Source organism: Vulpes lagopus, chromosome 9 (assembly GCF_018345385.1).
Source record: "Vulpes lagopus strain Blue_001 chromosome 9, ASM1834538v1, whole genome shotgun sequence".
NCBI lineage: Eukaryota > Metazoa > Chordata > Mammalia > Carnivora > Canidae > Vulpes > Vulpes lagopus.
The window spans coordinates 40,803,864-40,827,978 of NC_054832.1; the positions used below are offsets into that span (position 1 = coordinate 40,803,864).

A 24,115-nucleotide genomic window follows, 5' to 3' on the forward strand; every position below is an offset into this window, starting at 1 on the left:
CTGTAGCCCTTATTTATAAACAGAAGGATGGATCTGTTGTCCATTAACATCACTCCCAATTCCTGATAGAGCCAGGCCAATCCACATTAACACCCTCTTTTACAGAGGGCATGCATCTAATTTGATCAAAATTGACCCAATATCACCAGGGAACAATTTTTTTTTCCTTAAAAGAAGAGGGAGGAGGGTCACCCGGGTGGTATAGTTTATCAGGCCTCCAACTCCTGATTTCAGCTGAGGTCATGCATCTGCATCAGGGGACTGAGCCTGTGCTGGGCTCTCCTTCTCCCCGCCCTACTGCCCCCTCAACCTACAGGCTCTCACAAAAGAATAAACCTTAAAAAAAAAAAAAAAAAAAGAGGGAGGAAAAGGCAGAGGACACCTTTTTGTACCCCTCCCCGTCCCGACCCATGGAGAGACCCGACTCTCACAGTGGCAGTGGAGTGCAGAGCTGTCAAACATCAGAGCCAGGTATCTGCTGAACCCAGGGACCTTAGTCTGTAACTGAGGCTTGAAGACCAGGAACTGAGTCTGTGCTTGCTCCTCCTAACAATAAAGGATATGCTTGCCTTTCCGTTTTAAACACTATTTGTATACAACACAAACTAAGGGATAAGCAGCTGAACATCCAACAAGAACTTACATAAATTATGTTCAGTCCTAGGAGTCTTAGACCAAAAACAGAAAAAGTGGTATGAATTCCAAACCACTTAAAGGTCAAAAACGTACCACAAATAGACCTGTGCTTATTTAAAGGCATTTCCATCCATTTCAAAGATTAAGAACAGAGGCTTAACCTGGACTGATGGGTTCAAATCACTGTTATGTCCCTTACTGCATGACTTTGGCCAAATTCCTTAACCTCTCTGCACCTGTTTCCTGACTTATGAACAGGAATAATTAAAGTAGCTACAGGAATAATTAAAGTAGCTACTTCACAGACCTGCCACCAGGACTAAATGAGTTATGCACCTAAAGCTCTTAGAATAGCTGATGCGTGCAGCTAACACTCAACAATGTTAGAATTTTTAAAAATTCCTTTTCCTTTCAGAGAAATCATACAAAAAATCAAACTTCCATCTTATTTAAAACACACACACACACAGAGCATGTGTCAGTTGATAATACCAGTATGAGATCAATTTTTTTTAACATTTTTATTTATTTATTTATTTATTTCAGAGAAAGAGTGTGAGAGAGGCAAGCAGGAGCAGGGAAACTGATGAGGGGCTCAATCCCAGAACGCCAGGATCATGACCAGAGCCGAAGGCAGACACTTAATCGACTGAGCTACCCACGTGCCCCATGGATCAATTCGTAAGACATTAAAGGGCACTGACGCATTAAAACTCATACAGTGCTAAAAAGTTGTATTATCTCCTAGAAATCAGAATGTTTATCCAAAAGACTCAAAAGCCATTTTTGTTTTGGCACATTACTAATACCTTCTTTTACACTTCAATTTTATAGCTTTAAATGTGTACAGTATGTTTTAATTGCTCTAAATATTAGTAAAAGATGTATAATTAAGAAACTGCTTTAATTAAGCAAGATTTACACACAATAGAGATAGTTTATACAATAAGCTCCTTTTCCTAACAACATAGTTACAACTGGTCACACAAGGTCTGTTCCTAAAGTGACAGGCGAGTTCTTGACCCACTGGCAATCTGATTTCTGTGACGGTAATGAGGAATCAAACATTCAACCTATACTTACTAGAACATTTTAATTCTTTGTTAAAAGAGTATCTTAAAGTTGCCATATAGTTTTATACTTCACTGAACAGTGTTTCCTCAATATTCATTTCCACCTGAGACCTGAGTTTCCTCACTTGGAAAGAGGGTGTTCACAGATATACTTAGTTAAGATGACATCATACAGAATTAGGACAGACCCTAAATCCAATGACTGTTGCGTTCGTAAGAGGACACACACACACACCCCTCCCCCAAAGACACACTGGGAAGGCCACGTAACAAAGGAGGCAGAGACAGAGTGTGAGGCGCTAGGCCAAGGAATGCCCAAGACTGCTGGGAGCCACCTGAAGCTAGAAAAAGCTTCAAAGAGAGTGTGGCCCTGCAGACACCTTGATTTCAGGTGTCTAGTCTCCAAAAATGTGAGAGAATAAACTTCTGTTTTAAATCATCTAGCTTGTGGTACTTTGTTACGGTAATCTTAGGAAATGGAATAGTTTCCCTACATTATCCTCAATGTTTAAGAGATGTCTACACCTGATTTCTGTTCTAGGAGAGCAGTAACTTTTTTTAAAGATGGCAAAAAGCCAAGAACATGTTAAGACTCTTCCCTACAATTACTTGAGTAGCACATTTCTGAAATTTGACTTTGTGAACGTCTTACCAGGAAGCCTCATTTCCAGATATCCCCGCACCCTACTAATAAGATCAGAAGGAGGCCTCTCTCCTGATTGCCCTGTTCCAGCTTCATGTGTATGAATATCCAAAAGCAGCATCTCATTCAGCATGACCTGACGAAGTTTCGGTGAGAACTCTGTCACCAATTCCAAACAAGCAGCAAACAGCTGTTTGGCATGGGAAAAGTCCTATAGAAAGAAATAACAGATCACTGGCTCACCTTTCCTATAGAATAAAAAAATGTACATGAGTACAGAACAAAAAATTCATTTAAATGGTTTACACTGATTATCCTGGAGAATGAAGCCAGATTATCTTTTATCATCTGTGTCACTGATTTATTCCAATACATACTTAATTCTTTTGTAATTAAAACCCAATAAACAGTATAAAAACATGCTATATTATTAAACAAGTTGTACATAAATTATAACCAAAAAAGCTTTTATAGAACTTACATATTATATACACATCATATACATATATTTTATATATATAACATATATATTATACACACACACATCATACATACATACACATAAATTATACAGATTTTAAACATATATATGTATAAACAGAATACATACAGATTCTGTGACAAGTACCCTACTATACCTAGGCTATACATTCTTTTTTTTTTTTTTTTAATTTTTTTTTAATTTATTATTTATTATAGTCACAGAGAGAGAGAGAGAGAGAGGCAGAGACACAGGCAGAGGGAGAAGCAGGCTCCATGCACCGGGAGCCCGACGTGGGATTCGATCCAGGGTCTCCGGGATCGCGCCCTGGGCCAAAGGCAGGCGCCAAACCGCTGCGCCACCCAGGGATCCCTAGGCTATACATTCTTCAACAAGGTTTCACATTCTAAAATCTTTGCACACACCCCTTACTAGTTCACATCATTGGCTAATAAATCAAATAAATACACTACAATCCAACCCTTTTCTTACATATCTGCTACTAATTTTTTCAAAGAGAAGTCTTCATTCATTTTGTCTTCCACCATGCCTCCTTGACTCCTATCCTCAAGACAATGAAGAAATAATTCTTACTAAATGACGATCTTCTCATTGTGCAACCTACTGACCACTTTTCAGTTATCTTACAGTGCTTGAGGGCTGCAATCACAGGGCTGCCCACTCCCTTGTTCTTGACATTCTCTCCATTCCGAACTTGGCTATTATGACTTGACCTCGGTCTGGTCCTCATACCCACCATGCCACTGTTTCTTGGATCCGATGCTGCATCCTCTCAGTTCTGTATATTCTCCCTGGGTGATTTCTAAGGCCTCCCAAATCTGTATTTCTAGCCCAGACCATTCCCCAAACTTCAGGCTGTTTCCAGTTATAGGCCCAAATTAACCACTATAAAAATGAATAATCCTTCAAAAATGTCTTTCTGTATATTTACTTGCTGGCATCCAAAGCAGAAAGCTAAGTATTGTTTTCCATTGTTTTTTCCCTCCCTCTTGCCTTCTCATCGCACATCAATAAGCAATCAATTCTAGATTTTACCTCCTAATGTTTCCCTCTGTTTTCTTTTATCCTAATACTTGTGCCACTTACTAGCTGTGTGACCTTGGACAATACCTTTGACTCTGATTTCCCACCTACAAAACTGAGCTAACACCTTCTACACAGTTTGTGTGTATGTGTGAAGAATAAATGAAAGAATAAATATGTATGAAAACTGCAGAATAATCTCTGTGCCCAATAAACGTTAGTTATTTTAGGCATGGAAAAAGAAAAGCTGCCAATGACAAGCCGCCTATTATAAATTTTTCAACAGCTCCACAATTATACAGAGCTGTATAGTCCAATATGGTAGCCACTAGCTATATGTGGCTACTGAGCATGTGAACTGTGACCAGTCCAAACTGGTTATTTTATTTTACACTTGAGGTGTAAAATAATACATTTTGAATGAAAACCTAGCACACACATTAGAAAAAAAAATCTAGTGTTAGTCTAGAAATAGTTCTCAAACCTTAGCATGCATCAAAATGGAGGGCCTATTAAAACAGAATTGCTGGTCCTCATCCCCAATTTCTGACTCAGCAGGTCAAGAGTGGGACCCAATATTTAGCATTTCTAACAAGTTCCCAAATGTGGCCAATTCTGCTGGTGTGGCAACCATGCTTTGAAGGACCTCTGGTTTATAGCACTATCTACTAAAGGTTCTTTGCTCACTACCCTCTTAAAAACAGTTTCACATAAAAATTTCTATCAGAAATTGAATATTTAACCTCAGAAATATTTCTGAAGGGAGAGTTTAAGGAGAAGCTAGAGTGTAGCAAAAATACAGACTTTCTGAATAAATGAATTACACAGGATGCCTGGGTGGCTCAGCAGTTTAGCGTCTGCCTTTGGCTCAGGTCGTGATCCCAGAGTCCTGGAATCGAGCCCCAAATTGGTCTCCCTGCATGGAGCCTGCTTCTCCCTCTGCCTAGGTCTCTGCCTCTCTCTCTCTCTGTCTCTCATGAATAAATAAATAAAATCTTTTAAAAAAAATGAATTACACTATTTTTTATTTTAAAACATACATACATTTAGGGATAAATCTAACAAAATACATGCAAGATTTGTAAGCTTAAAATTATAGAACTTGATGAGACAAAAATATAAATAAATGCAGACCTAAATAAATGAAAATATACTAAGGTCATGGATTAAAAAACATACTAAGGCCATCAATTGTCCCCAAATTGATTTACAGAGAGACTCATTACAATCTGAATCAAAATCCCAGAAAGCTTTTTTTTTTTTAAGTAAACAATGAAAAGCTGATTCTAAAATTTATATTAAAAAGCAAAGAGAAGGGTACCTGGCTAGCTCAGTAGGTAGAGCATGTGACTCTGATCTCTGGATCATTTGAGCCCCACAATGGGTGGAGAGATTACTTAAAACTCTTAAGAATGAATGAATGAATGAATGAATAAATAAACAAATAAATAAATAAATAAATAAAAGAGGGAAGGAAGAGGGGTGCACCTGGCTGGCCCAGTCAATACAGCATCTGACGCCTGATCTTGGATTGGAAAGATCAAAAGCCTCACATTCAGCACAGAGTTTATATAAATCTTTATTAAAAATAATAAATAAAATTCAAAGCAAAAGACCTAGAATATCCAAAGTGATTCTGAAGTACAATAAAACTGGAGGCCTTGACAGCACTTGGTTTCAAAACTTACTATAAAGCTAAAGTATAGCTCTTGTCCCACCTTTCTAAAATAAGCTCCAGAGTTGGGCTCCCTGTTCAGCAGGGAGTCTGCTGCTTCCTCTCCCCACCTCCCACTTGTGCTCTCTTTCACAAGCTCTCTCTCAAATAAAATCTTAAAAAAAAAACAAACAAAGTAAGCTGGAAAAGGAAAATTGTGAAAAGAGAATAGAACGTGGAGAAAGAACAGGGCATGTTACCTCTAACAGTATTTCAGGTGATTTCTGTAACGGCTGCACCTAACTTCCTCCTCTAGCCTCATCACAGCCTCACCGCGCACACCAGTGGCACTCTACCATCAGCTTACTCCTGCCAATCCGCATGTATACCATTCTATTTCTTATCTTTGAGCTTTTCCATGATGCCATCCCTTTTACCTCGCTAACTTATTCAAGCCTTGAGGTTTATTTAGCTCAGGATTTCTGCCTGAACTAAGTTTGGAAATGTCATCTTTAACCTGCTTATAAAATTTTCTGTACTAATACTTGCACAATTATACCATCTTAAATCATTTATTTAACATTTCACTTACATCTCAACTTCCCAAATACACTACAAAGTCCTTATGTAAAATAAATTACAAAAGTGATTTTAAGAGATTTGGAACACAATTTTACTAACAGAATCCTAAAGATACAATCAATAATTTTTCATGGTCTCTATATTTTTAAAAAGGAATGGAGCAGTATCCATATATCCAAGACTCCAGTTATCAAGGTGAAGGAAAAAGAATGAACTACAACCCCTTTAAAATATCTTTTTGGAGAAAAAGAAAAACATTTTAGGCCTAGAACTATATTTTAAGATCAAGGAAATATAGGAAATTCTGATTCCTGGGTTTCATGGTAAAATTAATAATGCTTTTTTTTTTCCTAAGGTCAGACTCTGGCTGAATATAAAGCATATTCTTAACCAGTAGTTGATGTACACTTTTACTCACCTTAACAGTACTGCAGTGTAAACCTTTGGCCATGAGAATGTAAACCAAATCTCTTGTTAAATTGTCTTTAATTCCCAGGATAACCCCACTATAAACAGAAGGTACCTCCCACTAGGAAAGAGAAAAATATATAAATATACACACATAAACACACACACAGTCATATCTAGAGAAGAATCTTTCAATAATCTTCAATCACATTTAAAATGGTCATGCAAAGGTCACCTTTATAGAGAAAGAAAAATGACAGCCATAATGAAATGTTAATCAAAATGAACTGTAAGCCAATATTAATTTAAATGGACTGGAACTTCCTAAAGGACAGTCTATAGAAAAAGAAGAAAAAAAAAACCCCTAGGAGTATATAGATATATTTTTATGTGATCTTCACCACAATATTCTGAAGTAGGTACAATTATCCTCATTTTACAGATAAGAAAAGCAAAGTGCACAAATGTTAAGTAACTTGCCCAAGATTGATTCTATAGCTAGTAAGTATAGAAGCTGGGATTTAAACTCAGGCAGTAAGATCAGAACTCTCCAACTATTATACTTCCTAATCTATAAAAATGAGTACTACTAGCATCAATACTGATGTTCAGGGAAGTTTTTCATTTTACTGCACTTCCATGTTCAAACCCCATAAAATGTACATAAATTTCTGGCTGCTTTTTTAATTATACTTTTAGCAGACAAGTATACAGTAAGTTAGAAGTACTGCCATAGTACTTTGATTTCTCCCACATCTATGTGCTATCTCCTTTGTACCTTAGTCACATTCCACTGAAATAGTGTTCTAAAAGTTATTTTCATTTGCACTTTGCATGCAGAAAAGCTTTTAAATAAATAAACTCAGAAATAGGTAAGTCCATTAGCTGGGCATTTTTAAATGAACATACAAAGCCAAAAACTTCCTAGAAGTAAGTTTTTATGAATCAATTTCAATCTGCAGGCAAATACTCTGTAAGCACATAGCAAAGCAGCTACAGACTACATAGAAAATATTCCTTATACATATACTTACAGCTACATTTAAAATATTTGGAGATGCTATGACAATAAATAGAATATAAATTTATTTTAAAAGTTACAGACTTAATCACTTTTCTTCTCAGCTTTTTGGCTAAGATCAGACTTACAAGTATCCTTTTTGACATTTTGTATATTCTCCATCAGTCATGTTCAAAGTGCATTTTGTCACGTGAAAGCCCTAACATTATTGAGCAAACAGGGTCTTTATTCTAAAAAAGGTCAGAGAATAACTCTTCTATTAAATTACATCAGAGGAGCATGTGGATGGCTCAGTTGGTTACGCATCTGACTTCAGCTCAGGTCATAATCTCAGGGTCCTAAGATGGGCTCTGCATTGGGCTCTTCCAAGCTCAGAAGGAGTCTGCTCTTCCCTCTCTCTCTGCCCATTCCCCCACTGGTACTCTCTCTCTCTCAAAATCTTTTTAAAAATAAGTAAATTACAATCAGAAAACAAGTATAACACTTTTTTTTTTTTTTTAGTATAACACTCTTATCTCTTTTTTTTTAAGATTTTATTTATTTGAGATAGCACATGCGCAGGCACATGAGTTCCAAGAGGGGCAGAGGGAGAAACAGACTCCCCACCGACCATGGAGCCCAAATGGGGCTCGACCCCAAGATCATGACCTGAGCTGAAGGCAGATGCTGAACTGAGGCACCCAGATGCCCCCTTCTTATCCACTCTTGAAAAAGTGTTATTTCTAACCTTGTTAGACACTGTCCAGAACTGGCGCTCTGAAGTCATGCCATGTAATTCAATTAAAATCTGTCGAATCCTCCAGGGATCCACTGATAATATCAGCTGATGCTCCAACTGACCAATGTTGACACTTGCTGAAGCTAAGAAGAGATTTCTATTTCAATAATAATTTAATTCAAAGAAACAATCCTACAAATATGAGAATGATAATTTGTTGAGAGAAATTGTATGTTTGTTAAGTATTATATCTCTAAGTGAAAAACAGCTCTCATTTTCAGAACTCATTCATTCAACACAATGTAAATTTTATCCTCATACAGAAAACCTAACAATTTGTATTAAGCCTGTATTTAATAAATAAATAAAATATAAACAGATAAAAATCAGTAACTGTTCATGGAAAGAACAAGATGGGATATACAGAAAAACTTAAGTTGTGCAGACAGTTTCCTGTCTCAAATAATTTTTATTTGAACATTGGCCCTTTAAAACATACCCTACAGTTTGAAAAGTTTAGATTTAAAAAGTCTCCTACTTTCAAACATAATATGTTAATAAAGGCACATATAAATATTTTTTATTTGTTTTGGTAAATACTAAAAATGTGCTTTTCAAAGGAAGAAGAAAAGAAGGTGGAGGCACCGCCTTCCCAGAAAAACAAAAAGATCATTAAAATCCCTAATTACAACTCAGCTTTCAGATACAGTCTTCATTAATCCATTCTCCGCATTTTAGGTCCTAATGTCATTTTCCTAGTGAGGTTCAAGCAGCTACAATTTTGTTTTGTTAAACCAACTGAATTGTCTCACCTACATTAAGCTCTAAAGCTTATGTTTCTTATTAATGAACAGCATTATATTTTCTATTTTATGGACTCATAAAATAAAAGCAAAAATGGAAGAAAATGATCAAATGAATAAGGAAAAAAATGGCAACGTTGCTCAAAACTGGTATACTGAGCCAGCAGATACTACAACAGCTCCGCGCTGATGGCTGAAATGCAGGAGAGCCTGTACTCTCTCTGAGTCTCAGGACCCTTTACCACTCCCCTCCCAGCTTTCATTTTTACCTCTAAGAACACAGCAGCAGCAGGAGAATCACCTTGGTATATTTCCCCAGCTAGAATCTTGTATGTAACTAGGCCTCAATCTCCATTAACCATAGACTCAGCAGAGTTCCAGCACTTAACTGCTTAGACAGAAATAGGACTACAGAAGACTAGTAAATTTCTAATTAATTAATGATATAAATTAAAACAAGTGCGAGGGCAACCTCAAATACACTGAGGGGCAAATATAACAGAGGGGCAAAATGTGCCAACATTTTCGCTAGCAGACTAGAGAGCTAACCTGGGATATCATAAAATGAAGTTACAGGTTTAATGCACAGATTTACTCTAGGGGATCTCTTCCTCATCTGATCAACAAGTAGCTTTCGTTCTTCATCTTTCAACAATGTAATGAAAAGCTCATGTGAAGAAATCATGAAAACATACTGCAGATCTTCCAACCCCAGACACACATTCCTAGATCAGTAAAAATATTGTAAAACAAAAAAAGTTTATAATTTAGTTTGGGGAAAACAATCATATTAACCAATCTTTATTAACAAACCATTTAATAAGCTACCCATTTCATAAACTGTATAATAATATTTGAAATAGATCTTAAAAAATTTTTGGTCCTTATTTAAAATTGTGACATCATGTCCCAATATACAGAAAGAATAACTAATATAAATCCTAAATTTTGTGTCATTATACAAATCTGAACTGTCTCTCAAATGACTACCTGGATATAAGACATGCAGGACAAATACAAAAAGTAATTAAAGTTATTTTTCTCACAGGACTAAAATGAAAGTTAAGGGGGGGAAAAAAATCACTTACTTTAGAAAAGCAGCCATGTTTTCTTTCAAAGAATCTGAAGCTTTTTCTAAATTTACTGATCTTGAACATACCTAGGAATTTGAGTAATTTTTATTTGAATATTGACCCTTTAAAAAACATACCTTACAGTTTGAAAAGTTTAGATTTAAAAACAACCAAATTCTCCTTTTCAGTTACATATCAATCACAGATTTGGCTACGTAACTTAAGATAAGACTGTGACTAAGAACCATTATGGAGAGTGAGTAGAACATGAACATTTCAACAACTGCAGGTATTTATATGAAAAAAGAATAACCTACCTAGCATGGTATAGAGTTCTCCCAAAATGTATAGATTATATTAACCAATTATATGAGGTGATAAATTCTGCCGCAGCTCCAGCCAGAAAAGTGAAAGATTTCACCTGAGATAGCTGAATGATTAGTAATAGCTAAAGTACTGAGAACCAACAATTAAGAAGGTAACAGACGTTTTAAAAATAAACAATGAAATTAAAGAATAACAAAAACTAGTTGTGGAATATTAGTTACCTACAAATAACGATCTCACAATATTCTGACTTTATTCATCAGATTAGGATTTCCTCCAAATATTACTTACATGAAACCAAAATAAAGCAATCACTATAAAAGTCCCTAATATAAGGAAATTGTCAAATACTCTCTAATATGTTAACAAAAAAACACAGAATGTTCACAGCAGCATTATTCATAATAGCCAAGAATTGGAAATAACCCTAAAGTCCATCAACTGATAGACACACAAAATGAGCAACAAATAATGTATCCATTCAATGGAATATTATTCAGCCACAAAAAAATAATGAAGCACTGACAGATGCTACATTATGGATGAATCTTGAAAACATTTAGTAGGGCAGCCCCGGTGGCCTAGCAGTTTAGCACCACCTTTGGCCAAGGGTGTGACCTCGGGGTCCTGGGATTGAGTCCCATGTCGGACTCCCTGCAGGGAGCCTGCTTCTCCTTCCGCCCGTGTCTTTGCCTCTCTGTGTCTCTCAAGAATAAATAAAATCTTTAAAAAAAAGAAAAAGAAAAGAAAAAAACATTTAGTAAAGGGCGGCAGGGGGGAAGGCCCACATAGGAGTGTGTGAGTGGCTCGGATGGTTGGGTGTCCAGTTCTTGGTTTTGGCTCAGCTCAAGATCTCAGGGTCCTGGGACAGGGCCACAAGTCAGGCTCCACAGTCAGCGTGGAGTCCACTTGGGTTTTGCCCCTCCCCCTGCTCACAATCGCTCTCTGAAATGAATTTTAAAATTAAAAAAAAAAAAAAAAAAGGACCACATATTATTTTCTTTTATATGAAATGCCCAGAGCAGGCAAATCCAGAGACAAAAGTAGCTTAGTAGTTTCCTGGAGTGAGGGAACTCAAGGAAAATGAAGGAGGACTGTTACTGGGTAAGAAGTTTTGTTGCAGAGTAGAAGAGGGAGGGTGAAAATGTTCTAAAACTGACTGAGGTGGTGGTTGTACAAATCTATGAACATACTAAAAACTAAAAAAAAATAATAATCACTGAATTGTACACTTTTAACGGATGAATAGTATGTGATTATACCTCAATAAAGAGGTTATTAAAAGGAAAAAAAACCGGAGCAGCTGGGTGGCACAGTAAGTTAAGTGTCGGACTCTTGATTTCGACTCAGGTCACGATCTCAAAATGCTGAGATCGAGCCCCACTCCAGCTCCACGCTGGGTGTGGAGCCTGCTTATGATTCTCTCCTCCTACCTCTCTCCCCCTGCCCCTCAAAAGAAAAAAAAAAAAGGCAAAAAAGGACAAAGGAAATAAGTTTTCAAGTACTGTGCTCAGAAACAGCATTGTAAATTATGCTCAGATGAATAGATTCCTCTATCAGCATATAGCATATATACATCTTGATGTACAAAATACTCATATTGTAATAATTTTGCTACACACTATAAATTAATAATGATCTTACAATAAGTAACACCTGAATATGCTTTCATGCTACCTTATTCACACATAGTGATGCACTGTATACGTGTCATGAAAATTAGGTAATAGGTGTTAACTTCTTTTTTTTTATTTTTTTATTTTTTTTATTTTTATTTATTTATGGTAGTCACACACACAGAGAGAGAGAGAGAGAGGCAGAGACATAGGCAGAGGGAGAAGCAGGCTCCATGCACCAGGAGCCCGATGTGGGATTCGATCCCGGGTCTCCAGGATCGCGCCCTGGGCCAAAGGCAGGCGCTAAACCGCTGCGCCACCCAGGGATCCCTGGTGTTAACTTCTGATAAGCAATATAACAAATGTGTTAAGTTCAATTCTTAAAAACAGTTAAAACATGACATACTGGGCATCTATAAATGCTATAAACATTTTATTTCTTTTTAAAGATTTTATTAATTTATTTGAAAGAAAGAGGCTGAGTTAGGGGGTGGAGGGTGAGGGCAAAGGTAGAGGGAGAAGCAGACTCCTTGGATGAGCAGGGAGCTCTGATGTGGGGCTCAATCCCAGGACCCTGAGATCAAGACCTAAGCCAAAGGCAGATGCTTAATTGACTGAGCCACCCAAGCATCCAATGCTGTAAACATTGTTAAAAGCTAATAAACTTAAAAACGTAGATTAAGTGGGGGCACCTGGTGGCTTAGTCTAGTTAAGCATCCAACTCTTGACCTGAGTTGTGAGTTCAAGCCCTGCATTGGGCTCCACACTAGGCATGGAACCTACTTTTTTTTTTTTTAAGATTTTATTCATTTATTCATGAGAGAGACACAGAGAGAGAGAGGTGGAGACACAGGCAGAGGGGGAAGCAGGCTCCACGCAGGGAGCCCGACGTAGGACTTGATCCCAGGACCCCAGGATCATGCCCCAGGCTGAAGGCAGGTGCCAAACTGCTGAGCCACCCAGAGATCCCCTGGAGCCTACTTTAAAAAATAAATAAATAAAAATAAAAATAAATGGATAAATTCTTAGAAAATTACCTCTTAATCAGGAAAAACAGATTACCTCTACATCCATTGAAACTGAAGCAATATCAAAAAAATCTTCCCTCACACAAAAAAATCTCTAGGCCCAAATATTTCATTGGTAAATTCTACCACTTAAAGAAGCATTCAATTTTATGGAAACTTTTCCAGGCAAGGAAAAAAGATACCTCAATTCATTTATGAGGTAACCATGACCAAAACCAAAAGTAGGACATTAAAAAAAAAAAAAAAATAGATGCCTCGGGATCCCTGGGTGGCGCAGCGGTTTGGCGCCTGCCTTTGGCCCAGGGCGCGATCCTGGAGACCCTGGATCGAATCCCACGTCGGGCTCCCGGTGCATGGAGCCTGCTTCTCCCTCTGCCTGTGTCTCTGCCTCTCTCTCTATCTCTCTGTGACTATCATAAATTTAAAAAAAAAAAAAAAAATAGATGCCTCAACCTCATACATGTATGTAAAAGACCTTAAAATATTAGCAAACTAAACCCTGCAATATAGATTTTATTTTTTTTTAAAGATTTATTTATTTTTATTTGTGATAGACAGAGAGAAAGAGGCAGAGACCCAGGAGGAGGGAGAAGCAGGCTCCATGCTGGGAGCCTGACGTGGGACTTGATCCCGGGACTCCAGGATCACGCCCTGGGCCAAAGGCAGGCGCCAAACCGCTGAGCCTCCCAGGGATCCCCCTGCAATATAGATTTTAAAAAGAGAACATATACCTAAAATGAATATGCTATATGTCCATTATATCTCAACTAAAAAATAAAAAGTTATGACTGGAGTTTACTACAAACAAGCCAAGGTAGCCTAACACTTAAAATTAACATATTTCTGCAGCCACTGCAGAAGTCAAGATGGAGATTCATCAAAAAATTAAAAACAGAACTACCATGTAATCCTGTAATGGCACTACTGAGTATTTACCCAAAGAATACAAAAACACTGATTCAAAAGGATATACGCACCCCCATATTTACTTCAGCATTTTTTACAACAGCCACATTTTGGAGGCAGCCCAAGTATCCATCGATAGATGAATGGATACAGATGTGTATGCATAAAATAAATAGCCATAAAAAAGAATGAAGTCTTGCCATTTGCAACAACATGGATAGAACAAGAGAGTATAATGTTAAGTGAAAAAAGTCTGTCAGGGAAAGATAAATACCATATGATTTCATTCATATGTAGTATTTAAGAAACAAATGAATGAAAGAAAAAAAAGACCAACCAAAGAGACTCAACTACAGTAAATATCTAGATGACTACTAGAGGGAAGGGAGGAGGCGGGGAATGAAACAGGTGAAGAGGATTAAGTCAACACTATCTTGATGAGCACTGAATAACCCATGAATTGTTGAATCACTGTATTGTACACCTGAAATGAATATACCACTGTGTTAATCAGAATTTTTTGAAAATTTAAAAATTGATGTATTTCACCACATACACTAGAGGTGAAAAATTAAATTACAAAGCATCATAATAGAAATACAAAAAGCTTTTAATAAAATCTAAAAATCATTCATGATAAAAAGAAGAAACAGCGGCCCCTGGGTGGCTCAGTGGTTGAGCATCTACCTTCAGCCCAGGTCGTGACCTGGACTCCCTGCAGGGAGCTTGCTTCTCCCTCTGCCTGTGTCTCTGCCTCTCTCTAAGTGTCCTTCATGAATAAATAAAATCATAAAGAAAAAAAAAACCCTCAACAAAGCCGTTTAAAGGGAGCATACCTCAACATAATAAAGGCCACATATGAAAAATCCATAGCTACCATCATCCTCAATGGTGAAAAGCTGAGAATCTGAGAGTCTTTCCTCTAATGTCAGGAACAAGACAAGGATGTTCATTCTTATCACTTTTATTCAACATAATAATGGAAGTCCTAGCCACAGCAATCAGACAACAAAAAGAAATAAAAGGCATCCAAATTGGTAAGGAAGTAAAACTTTCACTATTTGCAGATGACATGATACTGAATATAGAAAACTCAAAAGACTCCACTAAAAAACTGCTAGAATTGATAAACCAATTCAGTAAACTTCAGTAAAGGAAGATACAAAACTAACCCACAGAAATTTGTTGCATTTCTATACATCAATAAAGAAGCACCAGAAAGAAGAAAACAATCCCATTTATAATTGCACCAAAAATATTAGACACCTAGGAGAATAAACCTAACCAAAAAAAGGTGAAAGACCTGTACTCTAAAAAGTTTAATATATTGATGAAAGAAATTGAAGATGACACAAAGAAATGGAAAGAAATGCTCATGGATTATAAAAACAAGTATTGTTAAAATGTCTATACTACCCAAAGCAATTTACATATTTAATGCAATTCCTATCAAAATACCAACAGTGGGGACCCCTGGGTGACTCAGCGGTTTAGCACCCGCCTTTGACCCAGGGCGTGATCCTGGGGTCCTGGGACTGAGTCCCACATTGGGCTCCCTGCATGGAGTCTGCTTCTCCCTCTGCCTGTGTCTCTGCCTCTCTCTCTCTGTGTCTCATGAAAAAAAAATTTTTTTTAAATTGTGCTTTATGTATTTCTCTCGATGTCTATCACATTAAGAGAGTTAAAGAAAGAGGTAGAAAGATCCAATGCAAACACAGATTCTGGAGCTCTCAGGATAGGTCATTGTTACAATTTGGGAACTTTTAGTCAACAGGTGACCCAAACTTTAAATGAGAATTTAAAAATGATATGAGACAATGAAGGAGTCAGAAACAAATGACCATAAACAGAAACACTACAGAGACGTCGATGAAGGATTAAGGAAAACCTAATAATGGAGAACTATCAAAGAGCTCTAGCAAAGGATAAGGTTGGAGAGCACAGTCCGTCGGGAGTATCAAACATAGCAAGCCAGATGAAGAGAGAAAGGGGGCACCATATTTGGCAACCAAGAGGTCACTGGTAAGCTTATAGCAAAATTATAAATCAAATAGGGAAAAAATATCTTACCTCAAGAAGAAAGTCTATTTTCTCTTTATTAGGTCTAAGAAACAGCTGGTTAAATTGAACACTAATCGCTCTACCTTCCAATATATCACGGACTGTATTACAGGCACAGACTTTAAAACAGATTTCATCTAGAGCTTCATTTCTGTTGAATACAAAAGTAGATCTGCTAATATATTCTTTTTAATAAAAGAAAAGCATATATTACAAAACCAAATTCACAAGAATGAGTTATTTATCCTTGGAGGTAAGATTTTAGGTTTAGGTTATTCAAGCATATGTCAAGGGTGGGGATAGAGCAGAAAAGTTTTAAATTTGTCCAGGGACAATTTAGTTACAGCTTAGAAAATAAAACCAAATTCTGCTAATTTTTCCCAAGTGCTTTTAAAATGAGATTAGATGAACATTAAAGTGGTTCCTCTGGCTACACTTATTTCTCATATAATAATAAAACTAAAAGTATTGTCACAGACTTAGAGGGAATTTGGAGGTAGATTTTTGATAAACCCAAAATGCACTCGCTGTTTTATTCAAAAGTAAGAAAGTAATTCTTCAATTTATTCACTTACCCCTGTTGAGCTTTCTGGAAGAGTTCCCTTAATACTGACTGCCGGAACTGGACAGGTAAACTGAAGGTTAAGTTATCTTCAATGAAAATCTTTACTACATCCTAGAATACAAACATAAAATTGTGTCCAGTTCAATAATCACGGCAAACTTTACTTTAAAAGTCTTTCCAAAAAGAAAAAAAAAGTCTTTCTATAATGGAAAATATATATTGAAGATAATCACAAGAATATCTTAACCAGGAAAGTCTTTTCTAAAACTTTAAAATAAGACTGAGGATAAAAAAAATAGCCACCCACCCCCCCAACCCTGCTTTTTTAAATTGAAGATCATGAACCAAAAATGAGAGGTGAAGGAAGAATCAATCAATAAGAAGCAATTCAGGTAGGTTATTAGAAGTTGTAAAAATTCTTTTCATCCATTTAAACATCAGTTCATACAACAAACTTAACAACTACCAAAACAGTTAAGATAACTCAGATGGAAAAAGCATGCAAAGAAACAATTATAATAAACATAAGTGGTTTAAATTATAATAGCTAGTGAATTATAGAAAATACCCACATTATTCCATATAGACTTTGTTTCATGTCTTTAACAAGCAACATAAGAGAAAAAAGAAGTGATAATATAGGGATAGGAAAGAGGATTTCCAGAAACATTAAAGCTAATCAGCTGCTACTACAAAAGTACTGACAAAAGTGATTTCAAAACTATAGAGCAAACACTGTATCACCTCCATAGCAAAACATGAACAATGGCTACAGAGGCAAGACAGCCTCTTCCCACCCGTGAGAAGACACATTTGTTACAGCTGTTCAAATAACTATTTCCATTTACTTCATTTATTTATTGGGCGTTGGTGTAGAGGGAGAAGGAGAGAGAGAATCCCCAAGTAGGCTCCATACCCAGTGCAGAGTTGGAACATGGCTCGGATCTCACAAGCCCAAGATCATGAGCTGAGATGAAATCAAGAGCTGGACGTTTAACTGACTAAGCCACCAAATAACTACTCGATCAGCACAAAAACTACAGTTTACATAAAGAGAAAAAACAGGCTAAATATGATTTCTAAGATATATATATATATATAACTGAAGTGATAAATTTCAGAGTTGCAACTTACTCTTCCTAGCTACTCATTACAATACTTTGATTTACAGATGTTGGCTCTTCATTACATTCACAGGAACATATGCCTATCCCTGAGTAGTATTTCTAAGGTCTCGTTTACATAGGTTTACCACTCCAGGGAGCTTCTTCAAGAGTCTATATCTTACTATATTAGGGATATATAACTAAAAGACGTTTAAATAAATAAATAAATTCATCTGTACCTAAGAAAGTTTAGTCTTCTTCCCTAGGGCAAAGCAGAATTTGAAAAGGGGGCAGAGGTAGGAGAGGAAGTATTATCCCTTTTCTTCTCCTATTTTCTGTGGGGAAGGAAAAAAAATATCAATTCTATTTAAGAGTGAGCTAAAAAGCTCAGCTAAAAGCCCATTGGTAGAGACAAAACTAAAGATATGCTGTAGCTTTGTCATTTCATGACTCCTACTTTAAGTAACATGAAGCCTTTCCGATAAAGATTTTAAAAGTACAAATGATAATTCCCAAAGATTTTTCATTATAAAACTAAAAATATATACCCAAAGAAGACAATAAAAATATCGAGACTAATTTAACCCTTTCCGTGTGTAAAATTGAGATAACAACCAGGCTCACTGGTAAAGCAAGCTCTGTAAGAGACCATCCAAACCACCAACACCAGCTTGCTCACTTTCTTCTTCAGTCTTAATATTTGTGGTGGCTAGTAAGGCCAGGCTACAGGGCCATACTTTTAAGTCAGACACAAGACTTAAGGCTCCACAAAACTAACAATTCTCTACCCACAATTTTAAAACTTAAAAGTTCTGTTTACAGAGGTTTTTTTACTTAAGATTTTTAAAAATTTATGTATTCACAAGAGACACTGAGAGAGAGGTAGAGACATAGGCAGAGGGAGAAGCTCCCTGTGGGGAGCCTGACACAGGACTCAATCCCAGGATCCTGAGTCAAAGGCACTCAACCACCGAGCCACCCAGGTGACCCTGCTTAAAGAGTTTAATCTTAAAGAATTTACTTAACAAGGGCAAATTCTATATCCTCAAGAAAGGATATTACCAAAACGAGTCAATATCTGTATAGCGCACCACTTAGTTTATAAACTGTAACTTCCCACTTGATTCTCCTAAGAAGCCTATGCAATAAGTTAATTATTACCACCATTTTAGAGACCAATCTGACTGTGACTTGCCCCAAATCATACAACTGGTAAATGGTGATGCCAGTTGTGCCTGGCTTCCAAAGCTTTTCAACTACCCTATTACATCCCCATCATACATCTTACCTGATAGTTGCCAGATCTCAAACAAATATGGACTTGACTATATGGAGTCAACTGTTGAGATGTACTATCAGAAGAAGGTACAAGAACATCACATGCTTGACAATAGCCTGCTAACCGCTTCTCATCTATGGTACAATGAAGAGATAATGAACCTATCTGTAAAGTAAGAAGTATACATCATTATCCATCAATCTAACAGAAACAACAGTCTAGTACCCACTCAATGCATTTTAACAGTACAAGAAAATGTAATGGAAAATTCAGAGCTGGAGGAATCATAAAAAAAATGAAAAAGCGAAAAAAGTTTAGAGCAAGGGTGAACAAACTACTGTTCACAAGCCAAATGTGGCCTGTGGCCAATTTCTGTATAGCCCTTAAGGTAAGAACCACATGTAAGGTTGTAAAGGAAGGAAACCAAAAAACACAACAAATGAGAATATGCCACATAAACTGAATTTAGCCCACAGAGCCTAAAATAGCTACTATTTGGCCTTTTATAAAAGTTTACGGACTCCTGGTTTAGAGTTTCCAGGCCAACACAAAACGTAGATACCTAAGTAGATATGACAATTGAGATATTAACACTGAGAGTGAACACTGTGAAAAATGAGTTTAAAATATTTAAAAATACATAAGAGGAGAACAAATATGATGAGATGCCTGGGCAAAAGTAAAATGGGGATTCTCAATAGGTCTAGAATAGATGTAAAGTAAATCTCTTGAGCATTTAATCAATTTCGATGAGAGACAAAAACGGGAATTTTTCTAGGGACCAAGCACATGAAAACCTAGTTATATACTTTAAAATTCAGTTGCAGGAATCATAAAAAGAAAAATTCAGGTGATATATATATGAAAAAGTTCACTCTTACTAAGAATTCAGAAATGCAAATGTTTAAAAGTTATGGTTATTTCACCGTTAGCAATTGGAGGGGGAAAAACAAAAACACCACATACACCTCTCACTACAGATCAGAGTCACCTGAGTGAAATGTACCTGGAAAGCAACTTGGTTTTAAGTTTCAAAGCCTTTATCAAATTAGTAACCACTAACATGATAATTCTATCTGTAGGAATTTAACTTGAAAGTATCTAAAAACCAAAAAAACCATATGCTTGGAGACAGAAATATTACAGCTTTATATATATTAAAAAAAAAACAAAAAAAAAAACAGCAGCAAACATAAATACCCAAATACTAGGGAAATGAAGTAAATCACAATATCCCTATATAACAAAAGAGAATACATTTAAATATCAAAAGATTTAAGTATAATAACAATATAGTATATATAGTTAGTCTAAGCTCATCTGTAATAAAAACAAAGAATGGAAACAGGAAGAAAATAAGCTAAAATGACAAAGAGGTAATTTCTAGGCAGTAGTATTACAGAGTTTCAAAATGTTTTCAGTATTTTTTAAAACTTAGCAAATGTACTACAATAAACACTTATTTTTATTATCATCAGAAAAAGTAAAGCCAAAAAGTATAGACTTTTTAAGGACTGAATGTTATGTGCCTTTTATCACTGTATTTACCTCTGCAATTAGTTCTTTGGTTCTAAAAAACTTTTCTCTGGCATTTTCATAGACAGCTGAATTTGTGGAGCCTTGCTGGAAGTATGCTGCACCCAAATCATAGCACACCTAAAATTGTAATGAGTATCAATTTGCTTATTAGTAACTTTCCATTTTTAAGAGCTGACAAAACTCACAATTATGTTTATCTCAGCGAAACACATTTCAGTGAGCAATGAAACAATGTTCTTAGTCACAAGCAACAGAATCCAGTGGACTGATTTCAGCAGAAAACAGATATAACAGGTTAACATTTCAGGTGGCCTACAGAATTAATAGACCAAAGAATCAGACTTGAAGGGAGACAAGAAGCCAAGATGAGAGCCAGAACTGACCTGTGAGCACTGCAGCCATCGCAACACTAGACTCCGATGCTCTCAGCAGCCACAGCCGCCAGCACTGCAGAGAGCAGCAGCTAGCTACACACCTGCTAGGGCTGCCCTGGGATAGCTAGCTGCTGCTCTGGAAACCGGATTTTACTGTCACCACTGCTGCTATTCACCGTCGTAATGGATTCTCTATCATCTCCACTTTTCTTTTTTACGATTTTGAGAGAGAGAGCGAAAGAGAGCTCACATGCGCGCGGGGAAAGGGGCGGAGGAGACAATGACCTGAGCCGAAACCAAGAGTCTGACCCTTACCCGACTACAGCACCCAGGTGCCCCAATCTCCACTTCTTTTTAAAGTGGGGGAGAGCACCTGACCAACCAGAATGAAATATTGAGAAATTTGAATTAATGACTATAAAAGGACTGAAAAAGACAAAAAAAAAAGTTACTAATAGAATTTCTGTATTTCTTCAAAAACATTCTTAAACTGATGCCAAGATTCCATCAAATGCAGAAATCAGAGACTCAGCTTATTTAATTCAACTTGAACGTTTTATGGACAGAGCAAAGCCCAGAAGGGGACAATGTCTGCCTAAAGACATATAACCAACTACTGGCAGAGCCCAGGCTTGAACCTCGATCCCATAGCTCCTTATATCCTGTCCCAAGTTTATTCTACACATCCTGACAGGTTTGGGAGTTTTTTGTTGGTTTTTATTTTAAGATTTGAGAGAAAGAGGGAGAGCAAATCTCAAGCCGACTCCATGCTGAGCATGACGTGGGGCTCAATCCCAAACCCTGGGATCATGACTTGAGCAGAAACCACGAGTCAGATGCTCAACCAGCTGAACCACCCCAGTGCTACAATAGATTTTTCTTTAAAAAGTTTTCAAATTAAAAAAAAAAAAAGTTTTCAAATTATTCCAAATAGGAGAAAGTTCAAATCCCTTGGCCTACTCTTCAAGGGTCTCAGAATCTGGACTAACTTCTCTCTCAAAATCTCTCTATTCTCCTCTATTTCAACCACACCAGCCTTTTCAAGTCCCCATTCATATCAGATCTTGGACATATACTTTCCTGTATTTCCCCTCCCTGTATTTCCATCTACACAAAACCAATCTTAGCTAACAGATACTTGTTCCTCCTCCAAACTCCTAACAGTCTGATATCCATTAGAACTACCCTTTATTGATAAGCATGATATATAGAACTAATCAGGATATATTCTTCTCAGCCTCTATGATACTGCTTTCCACTACTTAATCCACATTAAATGTTTGGCTGATTTTCACTCTAGAGTGCTTCCTCCCATCTGGGACAAAGTGGTGCTAAAGAAGATTTTTAAAAAGGAAATGGATATACAGATATGTATACACACATGCACACATAGATATTATAGTTTCATGTAGTTGCTCTCTCCAAAGATAGATTACAAGATATCAGAAGGATATTTTCAAGTATTACTATATTAGCCATTAGAACAAGTTTTTATTTTTAATTCTTCTTTTTTCAAGATTTTATCTTTAAGTGGAGCACGTGGGTGGCTGAGGTTGAGCGTCTGCCTTTGGCTCAGGTCGTGATCCCAGGGTATGGGGATCAAGCCGGGAGTCTGCTTTTCCCTCTGCCTGTGTCTCTCTCCCTCTCTCTGTGTCTCTCATGAATAAATAAATAAAACCTTTAAAAAAAATTATCTTTAATCTCTATACCCAATGGGGCTCCAACTTAGTTACTTGAGTCACATGTTTCTCCAACTGGACCAGCCAGACACCCCCATTAAAACAAGTTTAACTTCTAGGGTCACCTGACTGGCTCAGTATAGCATGTGACTCCTGAACCCGGGGTCATGAATTCAAGCCCTCAATTTAAAAAAATAAAGAATTCTAGGGGCACCTGGGTGGCTCAGTGGTTGAGCATCTACCTTAGGCTCAGGTCGTGATCCTGGGGTTCTGGGAGTCCCAAATCAGGTTCCCCACAGGGAGCCTACTTCTGTGTCTGCCTATGTCTCTGCCTCTCTCTGTGTGTCTCTCTCATGAATAAATAAAACGTTTAAAAATAAATATATAAAACATTTAAATTCTATAATCAAGAGACAGTCAATAGGTTAAAAACAAAAAGCCTGATAATAAAGCTGCCCTGAAGGACAATAAATACTTTCAGTTTTACTGGGGAAAGAATGTAAAGATTTTCCTTTTGAGTCAGGTATATTTCTGTAATGTAAAGAATGCACTTTAAACATTAACATGCCAGGAAGTGAATATTGCTATTAATTTGCCATTCAAGACACAGAATTAGGACTCAGCTACATAATTAAGAGAATATTTGACAGCTTACCAAGCACACTGAGATGTTTTGTTAAGAGTTGTTCTTTTTCAGGTTCTATCACCCCACTCTATAGTGAATATCAGAAGTATTACCAATAATTTTTAAACAGACTCCCAGCGATTACAAGATACTACAGTGCCAGAAGCCCTCCTATACGCAAGTTTCATTAACAATTTAAAGACGTTACTGTCAATCCTCACTACTCCTATTCCAACCATAACCTCCATCTCACCAGGTACCAAAAAATGACTACCTTCAACTCTGCAACCAGCTAATCTGGAAAGGCACCTCCAGACACTGCCCTAGCTATTCCCACCCGTTTCAGAACGGGAAACAGTGATGCAAGAAATCATGCAAGGGGCACCCATCAAGAAATCATGGCTCAAGGGGCATGGCATGTGACTCTTGATCTCGGGGTTGGGAGGTCAAGCCCCACTCTGGGGGTAGACTTTACATTAATTAGTAGATTAATGAAAAAAAAAAAAACTGCCAAATCGTTTCAAAAAAGAAAGCAACATGCCAACTAACACAAAGAAGAGCATACAGAATGTAAGATGCACTATCCTCGTGGCCCTCTTTAGGCAGATTTTGAATACTTTACAATTTCTATTACACTAAAGATCTTGTGCTACAAAGTGAGGAAGATGCAAAATACCCATTAAAAAAGAGATACCTCAGAGAGTTTACAATCCAGCAGAGAAACCGACAACATGAACCCATAAGATATCTCACAACATCAACTGAAAGTGATCAAAGGAGCTAGAGCCCAGAGTTACAGAAAGCAGACAACCTTAAGATTCTTAAAGAAACTACTTTCTCTAGAAGCCTATATTTTTCTTTTTTTTTTTTTTTT

General features: G+C 36.9%; 1 protein-coding gene across 1 annotated transcript in view; it reads right to left on the reverse strand.

The window, feature by feature from the left end:
* Positions 1-24,115, reverse strand: part of INTS8 (integrator complex subunit 8) — a 51,460-nt gene that overhangs the window by 19,224 nt on the left and 8,121 nt on the right. Inside the window, exons 7-15 of the mRNA XM_041769101.1 lie at positions 20,573-20,680; positions 19,034-19,189; positions 16,650-16,750; positions 16,084-16,225; positions 10,152-10,222; positions 9,613-9,788; positions 8,270-8,403; positions 6,532-6,642; positions 2,362-2,563 (exon numbers count right to left, since the gene is read on the reverse strand). Of these exons, the coding sequence (XP_041625035.1) occupies positions 2,362-2,563; positions 6,532-6,642; positions 8,270-8,403; positions 9,613-9,788; positions 10,152-10,222; positions 16,084-16,225; positions 16,650-16,750; positions 19,034-19,189; positions 20,573-20,680 (1,201 nt within the window). The remainder of the gene's footprint in view (positions 1-2,361; positions 2,564-6,531; positions 6,643-8,269; positions 8,404-9,612; positions 9,789-10,151; positions 10,223-16,083; positions 16,226-16,649; positions 16,751-19,033; positions 19,190-20,572; positions 20,681-24,115) is intronic.